The following is an 18263-nucleotide window of genomic DNA, read 5'->3' as shown; positions in this document are numbered from 1 at the left end:
CACCACCACCACCACAAAAAAAAAGCAATAAAGTAGAGCCAGACCAATAAATCAGCAGTGCGATGTTTGCAATATGAGCAGCAGATATTCAGCATCAACACAAGCTCTACCATATGCATACATAATGTACATGATACATCTGTTACCTTATCTTCTTACTATTACTGTGAGGAAGAAGATTGTTATAATCATGCTGTTATGCTGTCTCCAAGTATCATCATCACCATCTTCTTAGATATAAAAAGAAAAATCAATAAAAGTAACAAAAATCTTTTTTCAGTATCAGTAAATTTTTGCCCCGCAGAAAGTCTCACTGACATGGTTCTTAAATCTGACACACTCACACACTCCTCTATTCATCCATATACACATATTTGCCCTGTGTTGAAAAACTGTCGACAGACAAAAAGCTTTCAAACTGCATAAAAGATTTCTTTGTTTCAAAGAGTAGCCTTACTTAATCTGAAAATAACGGCACACAGCATGCTTAGCTAATGTAAAAGGCCACAGCCCAGTTTATAAAGGGAATGTGCACTGTTCCACTGTCACAGAGACTGACAGTGGTAATATCTTCAGTGGAAGTTTATTGTGATTGCCAACGTACGGGAACAGCCTGTCAGTGAAAGTGTGTTTGAAGGTGTGAATGTGTGTGTTAGTATCAAGATCATAGAACGACAACTTCCCTCTGTCCCAGTCCAGCTGAACTCTGATTCTCTGGAGCTTATTCTTCACTGAGAGAGCTTTATCTGGAAGTGGTGGTGAGGCTGCTGTGTATTTGCCATTGAGGAAAAATATTTCCCAATATCCAGTCGGTATTTGTCCCTTTCTCTCGACTGACTCCTGCACCACACCGAGTCCCCAGATTTGATCATTTATGACCTCAGCATCCCAGCTATGAGTCCCTGAGTTAAAGCCCTCTGAGCTCAGGACACAGTGGTGGATCTTAAACCTCTCTGGGTTTACAGGAAGCTTCTGTTTCGCTCCACGTCTCACGCTGGTCAGATCCTCAGACAGGATGAGATGTGGTTCAGCAGTGTTGGGATCCAAAATCACAGGACTGTAGTAGACCATCTCCTTCATCTTTTTCCAGATGTTGAAGGTCAGGTTGCCCAGATGTTTGGCCACGTCTATCAGAGCTCCTGAGTCCAGCTGCGGATCATTCAGCAGGGGGCGCTGCTGGACTCTTTCTACTGCAGCCTTGTAGTTCCTCAGGAATGAGACGTCTTTAGCTCTCAGCTCGTCCTCTGTGGCTCTGACTGTGTGTGACAGAGCTGCTATCTCTCTGCTCAGAGCCTCCATCTTCTCCTTCATTATCCGACTCTTCTGCTTCTCTTCCTCCCTCAGAGCAGTGATCCTGGCCTCCTCTTCCTCTTGAAGAAACTGGTGAAACTTCTTAAACTGCTCCTTAATCTGCCTCTCTGTGTGTTGGGCCTGGACCTTAATGTGTTCTGCTGTTTGATCAAAGTTTCCTTTAACTTGTTCAAAAAGCTTCAGTTTCTCTTGTAAAGGCTTCAGGGATTTCTGGAGCTCCTCTCTGTGATCCTGTGCAGCTTCATCAATGGGTCTGAATCTGTGGTTGTTGTGTGTTTTTGAGTCTCGACAGACGACACACACTGGCTGCTGATGGTCCAGACAGAAGAGTCTGAGTTTCTCAGAGTGCAGACTGCAGAGAGGCTCAGCCTCAGCTCTCTGATCTATTTCCAGTAAAAAGGCCTCACACAGATTTTTTAACACCAAGTTACGAGTCGGATCATTCAGCAAAGTTATTTCCTTACAAAGTGGACACTCGTGAATCAGTTTCTCTGTCCACCATCTCTGCAGACAGTCGTTACAGAAGCTGTGGCTGCACGACAGAACAACCGGTTCTTTGAAGATATCATGGCAGATAGGACAGGAGAGATCCTTTACTAATTTAGAAGACATTTTGTCGTTGGGTGAAGCAGGAAACACAGCAGGCAGAACAATGAAAGCAGAAGCCAGTCAATCCAGAAAGTTCACTGAAAATTAGTTACCGTTTGAGTCTTAGCTCCTGTAAATGTCCTGTTTATAATGTGGAATCAGCAGCAGGTTGAGTCCAGTACTCCAATAATCCAAGTTGTACCAGTGTTGTATCGCCTTCTTTCTGTGACCTGATTTGAGTGTGGTCAGCTGCTGAATATTAAACAAACTGGACACAAAGTGCAGCACATCACTCGCGTTGTTTAATATCCACACCTGTTTAATGAGGAACGCACATAGCACACACCCATAAGGTGCATGCAAGTTTACGTGAACACGCCTTTTATAAAGGTGTGGTGGCAGGTGTTTAGTCAACAGTTGTGTATTGTACAGACAGACTAGATACTCTAGTCTCATACTCTTTTTAACCTTGTTGCCCCCTAGGTGGAGCCGTCGGGCTGAGTTTAAACCTGTTTGTTCCTGCCTAGTTTGGTTTAGCCCAGGTGTCCTGTCTGACTCTTATTAGCATGGTTCTGCACACCTCTTTATGGCTCTGTCTGGTTCTGTTTAGCCCTGAGCATCCTTGTCTGACTGGCTCTTATTAGCCCCACTTTATTCTATCAAACTCTGTTTAAACATGTGGAATCTCGTGCTGCGTCTCTGTGGTTATAACGCTTTCACTTTCCTGACTCTAAAAGTTCCTGGCAGAAAACATACAAGATTGAAATCTAACGTTTCATCTGTCGACATCCTTTGACCCTAATGATTGTAGTAATTATACATGTAGTGCACAATGTCTTCAGTGAAGACCTAGTATACATTATTATACCATTGTGTATTACACAGTGTAAATAAAGTAAATTATCTTATTATTGCTAACTCTAAGAACCACATACAGGCTCCACACTCGGATAGGATTGGTAGAATCAGTAGAATCATAGAAGAAGAGGCAGGAAAGAACAGAAATGAGGTAGAGGAGGTAAAAGATGTTGTTAGTTTTCATGAGTATAATAATTTCAGACGGATATGTCAGTGACGGATATGTAATGTCACTAGGAGTTCTGAAATAACAAGAATAGTACAGAGTAAATCGTGAGCAAGATATGAACTGACCATGTGGTCATGATGTGCATGATGGTTGGTCATGTGACATGAAGTCACTTTTCCCAACCTTGGGAACTAACATCTACCTTTTAGGCCGTACCTGGCTCTATTAAGCCCCATTTGGTTTATTTAGCTCTGTTTGGCCTTGGTCCTTAATCTCTGTTGGCCAAGCCCGGCTCTGTTCGGCTCTGGCTGGATCACTTTAAACCTCTTGTGGACCTGCCTGGCTCTTTAGCTTCTATGCCTGGCTGTGTTAAGCACCATTTGGTCTCATCTGGACCAGTATCCTGCCAGGCTGTGTTCAGCCCAGTTTGGCCCTGCTTGGCAATGTGGTCTACATTCTTCTGAGCCACACACTGAAAAGCTGCAGATTGAGAGGAGGAGGAGGAGGAGGAGGAGGAGGACTCTCGGATGTTCCTATTGGCCGAGCACTTTTTCAGACTCACTCTGATTGGCTGCCAGAATGTGAGCAGGGAATCCCTCAGGGCTCTCTCTGTCTTTGTCTCAGATTAAAAACACAAACAGTCCAGTCAGGCCTCGCTGCTCCAGGTAGACCTCCAGTCCGCTGAAGACCAGGACTGAACTAACAGTCTGATCTGTTCTGCAGCAGAAGGCAGGAGTCATTACCAACAGTACAGCTGTTGTTTTTAAGACCATAAATCTCCCTCATTACTGCCAGTCTGCTGATATAAGGTCTACAGCTGCAGGCACCTGTAGAATTTAACAAAGTAGAGTGAATTTCCCGCTCAGCCGAAGCAGAGGTGAATGAGGGAACTGCTGTTTCGCTGTAGGGCAGAAAACGCTGGGAGACAAATCAGTTTCCCCTCAGCGGCGTGTTGGAGCAAAATCAGGAGGTGAAGAAACCTGCTCAGTTCATGTTGCAGAGGGTGGAGAAGGAGTAGCTGGCAAGCAGACAAATCTGAAGGGAAGAGTGGAGGAAAAAAGACTGAAGAGGAAAAAAAACGGCACAGCTTAAGACGAGAAAGGTGAGTTTTGTTGTTGTGAGTAGAAAAAGGGAGAGAAGAGGGAAAACAGGGTGTGAAAGTGAAGTGTGGAACCAGGTAGAGAAGGGAAAAAGATTTTGTAGCAAGAGTTAAAAGTGAAGAGGAGAGCTGATGTTGCCCAGGGGGAATGAGATGAAAGTCTAGACGGTTAAATTGCAGTGGGCTGTGGAGAGCCGGCGGAGCAGAGCGGCGGCAGGAGCGACTGTGGGCGGGGAGAGAGGAAGTGTGGTCGACAGGAGAGGAATTTAAAGTCCCCATTGTTCTGGAAGAGCAGAGGCAGAGAGAGCAGAGGAGCCAAACGGCCGACAGACGCTGGACAACATGGACGTGACCTCAGCCATGGCGAAGGTAGGACAGAAACATTTACATCTGTACCGCTGAAATTCTTCATTCATTAGATACTGCAAGATTAAGAACAGACATGAGGGGTCAAGGGTCAGAGGGTTTGGTGTGATGTAAACTCTGCTGTTGATGGAGATCTGGAGAAACACTTGTCTTGGAATAAAAAGACTTTACTGAGTTAAGTGAACAGTTAGCCTGATAATCAGACTTAATTGTCTGTGAGAGCCGTTGTTAGAAGCAGTTAACCTGGTGTTTTATATCAATTTGTATAATCTTTTGATCTATGAGTTCTTATTACTATACACTGATTTACATCAACCGTAACCCTACTGAATGAACGCATGAATGAATTACATAATTTACTATTGTGTCCTGTTTATATGGGCCTACGAGAAACTATAAATTCACACAAGCGACGAGAGACCTGCATATTATAGTTGGAAATAGACTAAAGTGCTGCTTTATTTCAGCATATTTTGAAGCATATTTTAATCACTTAAGTACTTAAGGGATACAAATGTACTGGAAACATACTGTATGAATTTATATAACGTCTTTAAAACACTTAAGAGCATTTCTTTGTGACCTGTGTTACAACAAGAGAGAAAGTCCTAAATGGAGCAAATGAAGCATCTTTCACAATCTTCAAACCGTTATTGTCGACAGCATAATTCATAAATCACTGACAAAGAAATATACTATTTATTTATTTATCTTATTCAAGAAATTGGAATAAATACTAGTTAAATGGTCCCTCTTACCTTCTTTTCAAGGCTTTTGCCTGCAAACTTAAACAAATCAAAATTAAACAACCTTTGCAGTCCATCAAGTTTTTGTTGAGACATTTCATACAAAATTAATTTGAGGACAGAATTGAAGAGTGGAAGTATTAGTGTTCGATCGTCTTTCTTTGATATTTTAAAGTCTACAGTTTGGATGAATCTCTCGGGCTTGTTCAATCCAATTTCTAATTCAGTTGTTGAAAATAATCCATGACCACGAGCACCTGATCCCTGCAGGGTCTCCTCTGGCAGGTGTTTAGGTGGGATCTGTCTCCCACGATCCTTCCTAATTCATCCTGTGGTTTTCTGTCCAGAGGTCACATCAGTCTGAGGCAGATAACCTGACGGATCAGTGTCACCTGTCCAGGGTTTGATCCCCTCGCCCTCCCTTCATACCCTGGTGATGGAAAAACTGCCATCACCAGGATAGAAATAACCCCCAACACACACACACACACACACACACACACACACACACACACACACACACACGTAAGCACATTGTCGGCCTCCAGCAGCCAGGTGTGGACCACTATATCTAGTCAATTTGAATAAATGAAAAAATACAAATTCTTTATTTAAGGTCCTTTTTAATGATTCAACTGCTTTTGTAATTTTCTTTTAAAAATTGACCAGAGGGCCGTTCCACCCCTGCCTGATCTCTACCTGTCAGAGGGCTCTTCCTGTCTGTGATGAACTCAGACCCAGACATGAACACATACATAGATTTTGTTGATGGATCACTGCAGCAGGATCAGTTCTGATGCTCCAGGTACTGAAAACAATCAGGATTTGAACCAGACTCTGGAGCTGGATCATTTAAAAATTACTTAACGGTTAATCAATTATCAAAATCAAAACCGATTTTTACTGTCGATCAGATTATGCAGGAACAAATAAAGCCAATCACAAAGACAAAAAGAAAAGACAGTTTACACTGAGGTCACTTTCAGTTTCAATGAGAGTAAAGATTTATTTATTTTAAATCATTATAATGTCTCCTATAATGTTCTCCTCTGATATATTTTAAACATGAAAACGTGAAAAACAAGTGACAGTGTGCTCTCTAAATACGATATGAGACGTTTTCTGATTTAAATGGAAAACAACGGGAAATATCCAGGAAGCCGTGTGTCAGAGGTGTTAAAGTGCAGCAGGTCGACTCAACCCTCTCTGACCTCCAGCCTCTTATCTCACAGCGTTTCCTGCAGTTTCCCCGTCACATAGCTGACATGTTTGGAGTTACTCAGCTCAACTGGGTCGATCCACCAACAACATACTCGTCTTATCTAACTCCTAAATATAGAACTGCTGCACGTTTCCCACTTTCTGAAAAAATGCATTTCTAGTTCGGCTCTTATAAATCTCTCTCACTCAGAGCAACTTATGAGAGTGAACTGTTCAGTGTTGGTGGTTAGGATAACTCTCTTATTGAAGGTTGTGAGTGACAGTTGACAGAATTAATGTTTGTGCTGAAGTCTTTATTTGTCTCGCTCAACAGTGAGATTATAGTCTCCTGCACATTTATTTTTTATGTCCTCTTTCAGTGCCCTTACTTGATCTCCTTGCACTTGTTAAATGGACGAAGGACTTACACCAAGGTCTCCTATTGAACTTAAGCTGTAGTGATGTCCCTCACTAGTCAAGTTTGGTCACTTTGGATAAAAGCGCCTAATGAGTAAACGTAAATATAAAAAAGGAACTTAAGAATCACGTCAGCTGTGTCCTGTCTGGTTTCAGGCTGAGTAATAAGTTAATTTCTTATTTGGAGGAACTTTTGAGTCATCTCTGGTCTTCCTGTAACTCAAACGCTCCTCCCGGCAGAGTCACAGTGAGCCACCGGCAAGAACAATAAACAAATGGCTTTTATATCAACTGCACCTCAAGGGAACTGTGCTGCCTGTCTCAGATGTTAAGATGTGACGCTCATTATCAGCAGCAGAGTTTTAGTGGAACGTTCCTTTAAAGCTGGTTTAAGCTTGATCACAAAATGTGCCAGTTAGCTTGTGTCAGCCCAGTAACATAACAATAAACACACACCATGTCAGTCAGTGTATTCCACAGGGATGTAATGAAGTCTTGTTGTTCTTCAGCTGTTTCTATTCCAGCCGTCAACACTGTGACCTTTTCAACACGGTGCCGATCAGCGGTCTCTTCACTGTCACACATACTTCACACCTCTAAACACACTCCTGTGTCCTCCCTCACTGCTAATCACCGCCCATCTGTCCTCTCATAATGTCTGACAGTCAACGCCATTAATATAAGACATGTCAGTAACACAACAAACAACACACGCTGGAGTTTCCCTGTTTGCTTGTGTTTTGAAAAATGTGCAGTTAAAAAAGACGCTGTGTTGCCAAAAGTATGTGGACACCCCGGTTTCTGATCAGGGTCTCTTACTTTCAATGGAGAAAAATCTTAAAGATATAGTTAGACATTTTGGGAAATCCACTTAATAATTGCTTTCTCGTTCGATCGAGATGAGAAGGTTGATAACACTGTCATGTCAGCAGTGGGTTAGCTTACCTAAAATTTTCCTTTAATGTTACAGGATGTAGGATTTAGTGTGTTTACAGTTTGGGAAAGACGCTGTAGTGTTACACGTGACAGCGCCGCCGTGCACAAAGTCAAGTCTGTACAGAAATCATTTTCCCAATTTGGTGTGGAAGAGCTTGACTGGCTCTGCACGGAGCCCTGACCTCAACCCCGTCCGACACCTTCGGCCTGAACTGGAACACCGACTGCGAGCCAGAACATATCACCCAGCATCAGTGTTGGACCGCACTGATGCTGTCGAGGCTGTTATACCCACTTCATCATTGTGGGGGTTCATCATTGTGTCCCTCGCTCTATAAATATACGACATGTTATGTGTATGAATGTCTCCTTTGGGAGAGACCGGCTTGTTGATACCTGGTGACAGACGGACAGGTGGACGATCCATCTGTCTGTCAGACAGATAGCAGGAGGTTGTTTTAGCAGAGCAGTCGTCAGGTTTCATGCCAGAGGTTTTAAAAACACTGTCATCTCTGAGAGTGTTGTTTCCTGTGTACACACACACACACAGAGTCATGTTTTCATCACTTCAGAGGACATTGCATTGACTATAGAAGGCCCCTCGTTATGCCGTTGTTTCTTGTTTACACTGACTCAAACAACGAGACGCAGGTGAAGCCAGTCAGGGTGGGGCAGACAATCACAGCAGCGGGAAACACACAAGGGCAGAAAGTAAAGGGTCTGCAACGAGAGGACGTGAGTGACACAAAATAAAACAGGAAATAATGAAGATATATGAAAGAATCAAAACATGACCTTCAGACACAGAGCGGGACGTGACAGGTCTTCAAAATAAAATTAAAACAATTGAGGAAAATGAGGCAGCAGAAAAATGCATGAATGATTTTTTTATTTGTCCTCCATGAATCCCTCGTGTTTAATATGCAACCAGATCTGCTCTGTCCTCCCATAGAGAAAATAGTGAAGGCCACAGTAACAGCGTAAAGCATGGAAGAAGACTGTGGCCATGTTCTTTTTAAATGAAAGGGAAAAAGGAAAATAAAGCTGGGGCACAGTGAGGACAGGAAGAGAAACCATGGAGCGGAGTGAATCAGGAAACATTGAAAGAGGAGAAGTGACTTAAGAGTTTGTAGAGCTGAGGAAAAAAAATGAAGTGTTTGGATGACAGATAAGACTCCGGAGGGTTTGTCAGTACAGATGATATCACGGGGTGGATCAATGAGATCATGCACCCTGCGTCTGTGTGTGTGTGTGTGTGTGTGTGTGTGTATGTGTTTGGTATTCACTCCCTTCTCTTCCTCCCACTCTCACTGAGAAACGTTCAAAACAACAACTCTTCTTCCTTCAAAACATCCTCATGAATCTTTATCATTGTTTTCACTTCAGGAAAATCAGAAGTGATTTTTTCTTGCCAACAACCTTTTCCGTTAACGCTGTGTGTGTTTGGCTTTGTTTTTCTAAACAGTACAGTAAATTACTGTTACCATCAAACAAACTAATGTTACACTTGTTCAGTTTTCAGGTTAATGTGAGATGACGTTGTTTTGGTTAATTCATGGTCCACATACCAGCTTCTTCCCAGAACAGTCAGCAGACGTTTGTTAAAACTGGAAAAGCTCGAAGATAAGATTAATTTGTCAAGAAGGAACTTTCATTCTTAGTGTTTTAGTTCATAGTTATCATTATCAGGGTTTCTCTTCCACTTTAAAGTGAAAAACTGCGCAGTAAAACTCTTTAAAAATGTCTCCTTTGATGCATTAAGAAAAAGTAGAATATTAATGGTCAAACTGACTCCTCATCAGATTCAGAGGAATCAAACAGACTCAGATTTATGGAAGCTCATTTCTGCCAGCAAAAAAAATAATACTTAAAACATTTTTCCCTCTGTATTTTCCTTATTGTCAAGACTCCATGAAAAGACCAACGCCAACGATGTGTCCGTCTATCAGTACTTCCTGACTTCCTTGCTATGTCTGTGGTTCTCGGCTCCAAGTCCGTTGACTCCAACCAAAGATATTGTATCTTTAAAAACAGCTGACAGATATATTATGTATTTCTTCAAAAATTTCGGTTTCTTCTAAAACAGCTGGTCACTGTAGTTTACAATACTCAAACTGGAGTGAATTGTGCTTTTGTTGGGGACTATTTCCAGCTGTGGATTAATACACATTTAGTGATTTAGTTAGTATTTGGGGCAGCAGGAGTGTGGGCTGTAGTGACCTCTGACCTTTGATGCTCTCACTGTTGGTTGTTTATAATGCAGAAACTTAACTGGACCGTACCACCCGGGATCTGAGTCATATAAATGCTTTGAATATATAACAGACGTACATCCATCATTGTGTTTTTGCTGTATTTTGGTTTCTTGTGTCTCCTCTCAGATGTCTATGAAGCAGAGTGCAGGAGGAGCAGGAGGCGTAGCAGCGGTGTGTCTCATATGTAAAGAGAGCTGCTCTGGATTTCAGCCACATTCTTGGAGGTAAAACCCCATTTTTTTAATGATTTATTTTCGCATGAAAAACGAAACAAAAAGAAAAACAATGAAAGGAATGAATGGATTGAAACATACTTGTGGTTTAGCATATTTTAGCCAAACTGGTTAGGAGCAGCCAATTAAAAAGAAATCTGGACTTTAATTCCTCAAATTCTCCACAAGCTGGTTATGTAACGTGGTTTTATTTTCTTCCGTAGCTCAGTACCTTCTTTTCTCTCATTCTTCCCATTCACCTTCACCTCTCCGCTGAACAGGAAAGCCTGTATGGCCTGCGGCTGCAGCACAGTGGACCACGCTCCTGGAGGTGATCTCGAAGATGACCAGCGGATGGGACGCCTGCTCGCAGACTCACCCTGCTCCCATTTGACAGCGAAGGTTAAAGGAGGTGGCGGCCTTCGCATGTACAAGAGGAACCGCATGATTGTGACAAATCCAGTGGTGTCGCGCAAAGACCCGACCTTCAACACCACGACCTACGACTGGGCGCCGGCCGGCCTCAACCAGAAACTGGTGAGGATCGCATTGACGCTGACTGACAAAGCTACTGCACAAAATAAATCAGGTTTTAAAATTAACTCACAATTTAAGCAGGTGATCTAAACCACAGGCAAATGTTTAAATTACCAGTACCATAAAGTGCAGATTCGGTTTGTGTTGTGACTCTAACAGTGGGAATTATTTTGGTTTGTGTTTATTTGTATGTAGAACGGTGGTTTGATTCTCTTTCTGAAATTAAATATGATAAGTTAGATGTGTGAAAAGAGAAGCTTTGAGTCTTCAGACTTTTAAACAGGCTGGATATCTGATTAATCGTGACTGATCTTGTGCCTGTGATTGGTGTCAAGTCAGATGCAACTGCATGTTTGGGATGGGAATCCGGTTCATCTGTATTGTTATTGATATTCCAACATTATTTCAGTTGGTTTGAAATTTATAACAAGATGCAGAAATGTTTAGTTTGCCCTTTATTTACGCCTGGTCTTGTTTTTACAACAACGCTTTACTCACTAGTTCAGTTCAGGTCAGTTCAGTTCCCGCAGGCCGCTCTACATATTGAAACGTCTCGAGTGTCTGGTTTCCATTAAAAACAGGCTCAAGTATGTTTCAGGTCTCGCAGCCTATAATTATGATGATGACAGTGATTATGGAGCAGCGCGGTGCGGTGGGGGAGTAGCGGGGGACATTACTGTGGTTGAACTAGTAGAGACAGACCCAACAGTGAGACTGCTCTCCAGATGTCTCTAAAGCTCCTCAGCATTAGTTTGTTCTCTGCTGTGAAATGATTGTTGCAGCGTGTAGAGTCTCCAGACCGTTAGTCACTATCACACTCATCTGACGACACACACAGATGTGTCACCGACAACACCTGGACAGCACGATGACAACTGAATCACGGACTGACAAAGTCTTGTGAACATTTCTTCAAAGCTGAAGTTTGGCATCCAGCCATGCTACTGAAAGGAAATCCATGTTTTCTGCAAAGCTCATCCACACTGCGACGTGAGACCAGTGTTATCTACTTCATTCACTTTACAGCGTGTGATTGGCAAGCTAAGATTTCGGTGGTGGGAAGGCCGAAATGAAGAGAATTTACATTGACAGCGTTTTTAAAATTGCAGTTCTGTATATTATAAAAACATCCCTCACCCTCCTCAGGCCATGCAGTACATGGAGCTCATCCCAGAGAATCAACGTCCGCTCTCGGGGACGAATGGAGCATCGGAGCGTCGCAGGCACCTCCTCAGCCAGCTCCCAGTCTACGATCAGGACCCCATGAAGTGTCAGAGCCTGGCCAGTGAGGAGGAGGTACAGTACACACTTTTTATTACTCATGATCATCAAGCACAAACAACAGACCAATATTACTTAAATCAGTTTTCTAATAATGGTTTTTGTGGTTGAAAAACAACTTGCACATGAAGGAAACAGTCTGATGAAACACTGTTTTCTTGTTAGTGGTTGAGTCTCGAACTTCTCCAACGTCTTCTTGCAGATTTCCTCAATGCTGCTGTTTGTGAAGCACTACAAACAGGAGGTGCTGGGAGTCGGGGAGGTGGCCTTACCTGGTGAGGGCGGAGCTCTGGGGGACGCAGCCGTCCAAAGGATGGCAAAGGAAGCCAAGGATCGCAGGAACAGCGACAAGAAAGACGCTCTGGAGCGCCAGGACACCGGCTCGACCAATAGCAGCGTGTCCTCCACTACTGGTTCCACTAACGGCACGGACGAAAGCGTTAAGACTGAATATGTGAGTAAATCAGGCGCCTGACATCTTTGAAATTTGAATTTTATGGTAAAAATTGCACTGGTGCACTAATGGCTGCTCCCATTCAAGTTGATGGTGTATCACTAAAAATACCAAAAAGACAGAACACCTGACTCATAAGGAACTTCAGAAAATGTATGTAAAGTGCTGGACAGTAACCACGTACAGGGCTGGGTATCGAACTTCAATACTTTTATGGATCGACCGAATTGGTTTGATAATATTGAGGATTAAAAAATGCCTCGTCATTCAGTATCAAATTTCAATACCTAAGGAGTAAAGTAGTAAATCTCATCAGCATCAATGTACCAATAAGCATGCAGCATGCTGAGCCAAGATCTAATAACACTGGTGATTGGCTGCTAATTCACACAAACACATTTTAACTGAGCTAACAAATAAAACTAAAGTAAAACTATAATTTTAACCATAATGTGTATTGTAATTTTCTTTTTGCTAAAATGGATTTGATAGATTTGGTTTTGAAAAAAGTATCGATAAGAATCTGTATCGAAGTCAAGGTATCGGTGTCAGCACCGATATGGAAACTTTTAGAACAATACCCAACCTTAACCATGTATTAGTTATATTTAGGTAACTTCTATTTCTTAAAGGACTTTGGATCTCTTACTGTTTCTCTTAACTGACTTCCAGCCTCATCCAACCTGCCCTCCTTCAAAAAAGTTGCTTGTACTTATCACATTCCTACTACATTGTGTAACACTGAACGTTCCCCCTAAATGCCTCACTCCAATGTTTCCGAGCCCATTCATGTGAACCACGAGCCTCTCTGATCTAGAAACACAAAATGTGTCCCAGTAGTTTGCCACATGACCTTTCACTTTCACATTGTGTCCTCTAGCGGTGTACTGGTTGCCATGGTGAGGTTGACAAGGAGAGTCCAGCTGTTTACGCTGAGCGCGCAGGTTACCATAGCGCCCTGTGGCATCCCACCTGCTTCGTATGTTCAGAGTGTGGCCAGGGATTGGTGGACCTGGTCTACTTCTGGTCCAATCAGAAACTGCTGTGCGGACGACACTACTGTCAGACGGTTTGGCCGCGATGCTCAGGCTGTGATGAGGTGAGGTGACATCATCAAGGACAATCACACCATCCTGTACCATACTATTATACCATATTACACTATACAAAATTACACATTGTCTCTGTTCTGCTTCCTCAGTTGATCTTCTGCCAGTCTTTTCACTCGGCGAAAGACGGACAGACGTGGCATCATCATCATTATTGCTGCTGGAAGTGCGGACAAAACCTGGAAACACCCTGCCAGCACTGAGACACAATATGATGTTCAGTTTTAAGAAGTTTTAGCACTGCTCAAAAACAGAATGACAAGATGCTTCAGGTACAGTGAAGCAGTAAAAACATTAATACAGTAAATCTTATTAATATTGACTGTGGTTGGTTCGCTTGTTTTACATTAAACAAAAGAAAGAAGTAATGAATAAATAACACGGAATAAGTAGACAAAATGTCCAGTTGATATATTTGTGTTTAAAATACTTAAGACATTTAGCTGACGTTGAAATACTCAAAGACTCGTTCAGCTGAGCCCTACTGGTGTTTCAAGTACTAAACGAAATTTTTAGTTGACACAAAAGTGTTTAAAGTACTTAAAGACACAGTTTGTTGATTTATTAGCACTTAAAGTACTGACAGTAACGGGAGCCAGATGTGCTGGTTTCAGCCTCGAGTGTTGCAGAAACAAACAGCAGCTCACAGTACGGAGGACCAGGCCTGACAGTTTAGGAAACTAATGAGTAAATTAACAAATAAGATGGTATCAGTGTAGATTTGTGTTTCGCTTGTTGACATTTACTTCAGGCACAAATAATCTTATTGGTTAACTTAGACCTCAGAGAACTGGACAGGTAGAAGGCTGGAAAACTAACTAATTAGTAATTACTAGTGCTCTGCTGAATTTTTTTCTTCTAGATTTCAACCCTCTGCTTTTCAGTAGTTGTACTAATTGTGCAAGTTGAAAGTTTTATTTTACTACCAAAAGTGTAATTGTCTTTAGTTTCTTGTCCTTTATGTTCAGTATAACTGCAGACTCATTATGCTTTTAGACTCTTTCATGATCATTGATCTCTGCTGCTGCTGAATGCTGCTTTATGTTAGTTGTAATCCTGATAAACTTTTGTATTTTGGTTAAAAAGGAGTTAAAAAAAAGAAGAAGATAATCCTATGTGTCAAAGAAGAAAGTACGGTGTAGGAGAGAAAAGTTTCTGGCTGCAAAAGTCCCTAAAAACAAGTTGGCCAGAAATAAAATCTTCGCTAGACAGAAGCTAATTAAGCTAATTAGCTTTTCTTTTGTTCCATGAAATAAAATTAATCAATGCAATCACATAGCATAACATCATCTAACATCTGCTTGTGTTTTTTTAATCCGTCTCTTACTTTTTGAATTGATTGCTGCTAGCAAAATGCTAATCGTTCAGAAACAGAGATAATATGCAGTTTGACGTGATTAGCTTAATATGTAGCATATAGGCAATACTGTTCAATACAATGTTATTGTAGAATATAGTGATATCAAATTGAATATTGATCTATAATAATAATATCATCTCTGTGTATCCAGTATGAAGTGTTTAGCCTAGCTTAGCATAAACATTGGATACAGGAGGAAACTGTTAGCCTAGCCTAGCTCAGTCAGTCATGAGATGTTACACCTTAAATGTACACAAAGAGATGAGATATTAATCTTTCTCTGGGTAAGATGACAAACAAGGATTTCACAAAATCCGCTCTGTGAAGGAAATTTATTTTTTGTTGAAGTTTTTGCAGAAATAAAAAAAATATCACAAACTTGCAGATCACCAAAACTGTCGTAACTCATGTTTTAAATTGCAGTGTTTAAAAACTGTCATTAACAATTCACAACAAGGAATTACCACTTACGTAATAAACTGTGCGCTATTGCCAGATTGTATGATGCCACGTTCATGTCATATGGGATGGATAGGAAAGATTCTCGTGTTAACGACATGCAAGGGTTCACATCATTAAAACGGTTTATACACGGTTGGTTGTGTGAGAATTACAAGACTGTGCAATGACAATATAACATATCCAGTAAATTTAGGCCTTTGACTGATGTGCGCTGATTTGTTTGGTTTTCAGGCACTAACATATTAGAGCAGATGTTTTGGAGCTTCTAGAAATATTTCCCAGCTGTAATTGTGACTTGGATGTTGATGTGAACGTTATTTAGAAGTGAGAAACCCATATGGCGTCCCGTGTGTTGTAGCTGAAACAACTAATTCACTCCATTCTCTGGTAGACATGAGAGGCCGAACCAGAAGCTTAGTGTCTCTTAATTTCTATCTGCAAACCTCTGGCAGTCCGTCATATCTGGAGTACGATCTCGGTTGTTCTGTGGACGACATTTCTTGGTTAACAGTCTGGAACAATTTAAATCGCACTTCCAAAAATCCCAACCACAAACTGATACACTTAAAATGTCTGCTCTATCTGGAGGAGCTCATATTCTCTCCTGACTGTGAGCTCTGCCCTAATGGGGACACACAGTCTTTACTGGATATGACATATATGGAGGTGCCAATATCAAGGATGCTTAATGCCAAACAATCAATCATCAGGGACTTCACTGACAAGGTCATAGACCCTATACGATTGTTGTCAGGCACATAACCATACAGCGATGCTTACATTTCTGATAGGACATGAACATGGCAGATGTTATTTGGTGCTTTGGAGGAAACTATCACCATTTCTTTGCATCAAAATCATCACAGATCAGATGGTGTGAACAGATATTTCTGCTGATCATGTTTTCACAACTGATTGATTTAGAATAAAAATGATTTCTGATTGAACTCCTTGTTGTCGATCATCTTTTTTTGGTGAGAGAGAGATACTCAGTTACACATTGTGACTTTCAGTATATCTGATAAAAGTTTAATCTGTAAATGTATACTTTGACTTTACAGTGAGTGGGTTTCGTATCTTGTGATGATTAAGGTCGGCTAAACTATCAATAATTCAAGGCAACAATTAAGGAAACAATTACCATTTCAAATTAATTGTGGAGGGTAATGAACAGACCAACTCCGATGAAATTCAATTGTATAACGTTGGCCAAAGATTAAGCTCCAGATCATTAGATCATCCATCCAGCTGGACCGAACGTTTTACAGCTTTGTAGCATAGCTCTGGTTTAACAGCAGAAAAATTAGGAATGAGTTTAGAACGTGTGTGTGTGTGTGTGTGTGTGTGTGTGTGTGTACTGACCTACTACCTGCAGGAATGTGAAGTATTCCTGTGGTTTCTCGGCCAGCGTTCCTGGGCAGTTGCGCCACTCAGCTGACTGTCTGACAGCTGTTTCCTGAACCATGAAAGAAAACCCAGAAAAGGATATTTTTAGTCCCAAACGGAGACAAATTTATTTGCTTTGAGTATCATGGACTTTAATAGCACCCTGCGTCATCGTGTAGGGATTACAGAGGAGCAGTGAGACTAATTCAGCACTTCCTCTGATTCAGTCCACAGATTATGTAAAATGGATTGGTCTAAATTCATTAAAATCAACCAAGTCTGTCCAGTTTATTAAAAGTGTAAAAGTCACATCCTGATATTGGTCTTCTGATCACAGGGATGGATTATACCTTTACTGAATGAATAAGAAAACATCATGTGTTTTGTTTGCTGTTTGGAACAGAATGAGAGTTAATTTCAGATTTAAATAAACCAACTCAAAAAGACCAAGATACTTTTCTGACCAGGTGGAAACCAACACAGACTGAAAACACTGTGTGACTCATTGAGGAGTTATATGGACATGTCTACATAAACAAGAAAAGTAAAATTAAAATAAATGTACGGCAACATCTGCTCAACTCAAAATGTCAAATACAACAAATAACAAGTAACAAAAAAGCAAATAGCTAAAGAAACTCTGACAAATGCTCAGTGAGGGTCCGTGCATGAAGTATAATTCTTTGTTTAGGCAGCATTATACGTCATGCACAGACCTGTTTCTCTGTAACATCAAAGCTGCTATAACTTATATATTTATAGTAACAATATATTAAAATGATGTGACTGTGTGAGACGGGTCGCTCACAGTTTAATGTCGTGTTATTCCATCAGTAACTGTAAGCCTGCAACTAACAATTATTTTCATTATCAATACATCTGATGGTAATTTTCTTTATCAGCTAATTGATTTTTTGGTGAATAAAATGTCAGAAAATGGTGAAATATGACATCACTACTCCCTGACGCTCAAGTTAACATATTCAAATGAGCTGTTATGACCAACAATCAAAGTCACAAAGATGAAGAGTTTACTGTCATAAAAAACTGGGAAAACAGGAAAATATTCATCTTTTAGAAGCTGGTACCTGTGATTTTTTAATTTTTTGGCATTTTTGTTTTAAAAAAGTGAGGTTCATTAATCGTATATTTAAATAATAAATAATAAATTTTCTGTCAGTTGGCTAATCAATTAACTAATAATTTCACCTCTGCAGTATCTACTGGCATGTTTCAGAGAGACAATGAAACCGCCACATACAGTGAAGGTTGGTAGGTCCAGAGTAATAAATTCAATTTAATTTAGATTAACAAGAAAATTGATCCGGCCTCGATCAGTCACAGACACTGTATGTAGCCAAGGAGAGATCTCACCACTGAAGGTCTCTGTGACAGTGGAACAGAGCAGTTAGAGATAAAGAGGATGATCATATTTATAATGTTGTTTATGTCTTAAAGGGAAAAGTCAGTGAATTTAAGGTGTGAAGCTGCACCTGTCCTCCTGCTGCCTCATTACT

General features: G+C 41.1%; 2 protein-coding genes across 2 annotated transcripts; one reads left to right on the top strand and one right to left on the bottom strand.

The window, feature by feature from the left end:
• Positions 1-6: 6 nt before the first annotated feature.
• Positions 7-2161, bottom strand: LOC111668228 (zinc-binding protein A33-like). The gene has a single exon (XM_023424232.2). It carries the CDS (start codon positions 1921-1923, stop codon positions 517-519), a length of 1407 nt encoding a protein of 468 aa, XP_023280000.1. The 5' UTR covers positions 1924-2161; the 3' UTR covers positions 7-516.
• Positions 2162-2196: 35 nt separating this feature from the next.
• Positions 2197-16307, top strand: lmcd1 (LIM and cysteine-rich domains 1). Its single transcript, XM_023424233.2, has 8 exons — positions 2197-4028; positions 4206-4394; positions 10072-10169; positions 10439-10694; positions 11841-11990; positions 12178-12429; positions 13310-13528; positions 13631-16307. Exons 2-8 carry the CDS (start codon positions 4368-4370, stop codon positions 13739-13741), a joined length of 1113 nt encoding a protein of 370 aa, XP_023280001.1. The 5' UTR covers positions 2197-4028; positions 4206-4367; the 3' UTR covers positions 13742-16307.
• The last annotated feature ends 1956 nt before the right edge of the window (positions 16308-18263 follow it).

The sequence above is a fragment of the Seriola lalandi genome, unplaced genomic scaffold, assembly GCF_002814215.2.
Source record: "Seriola lalandi dorsalis isolate HSWRI2012SDOR001 ecotype SW California unplaced genomic scaffold, Sedor1 jcf7180002054722, whole genome shotgun sequence".
NCBI classification, from domain to species: domain Eukaryota; kingdom Metazoa; phylum Chordata; class Actinopteri; order Carangiformes; family Carangidae; genus Seriola; species Seriola lalandi.
This window is presented reverse-complemented; position numbering and strand designations above follow the sequence as displayed.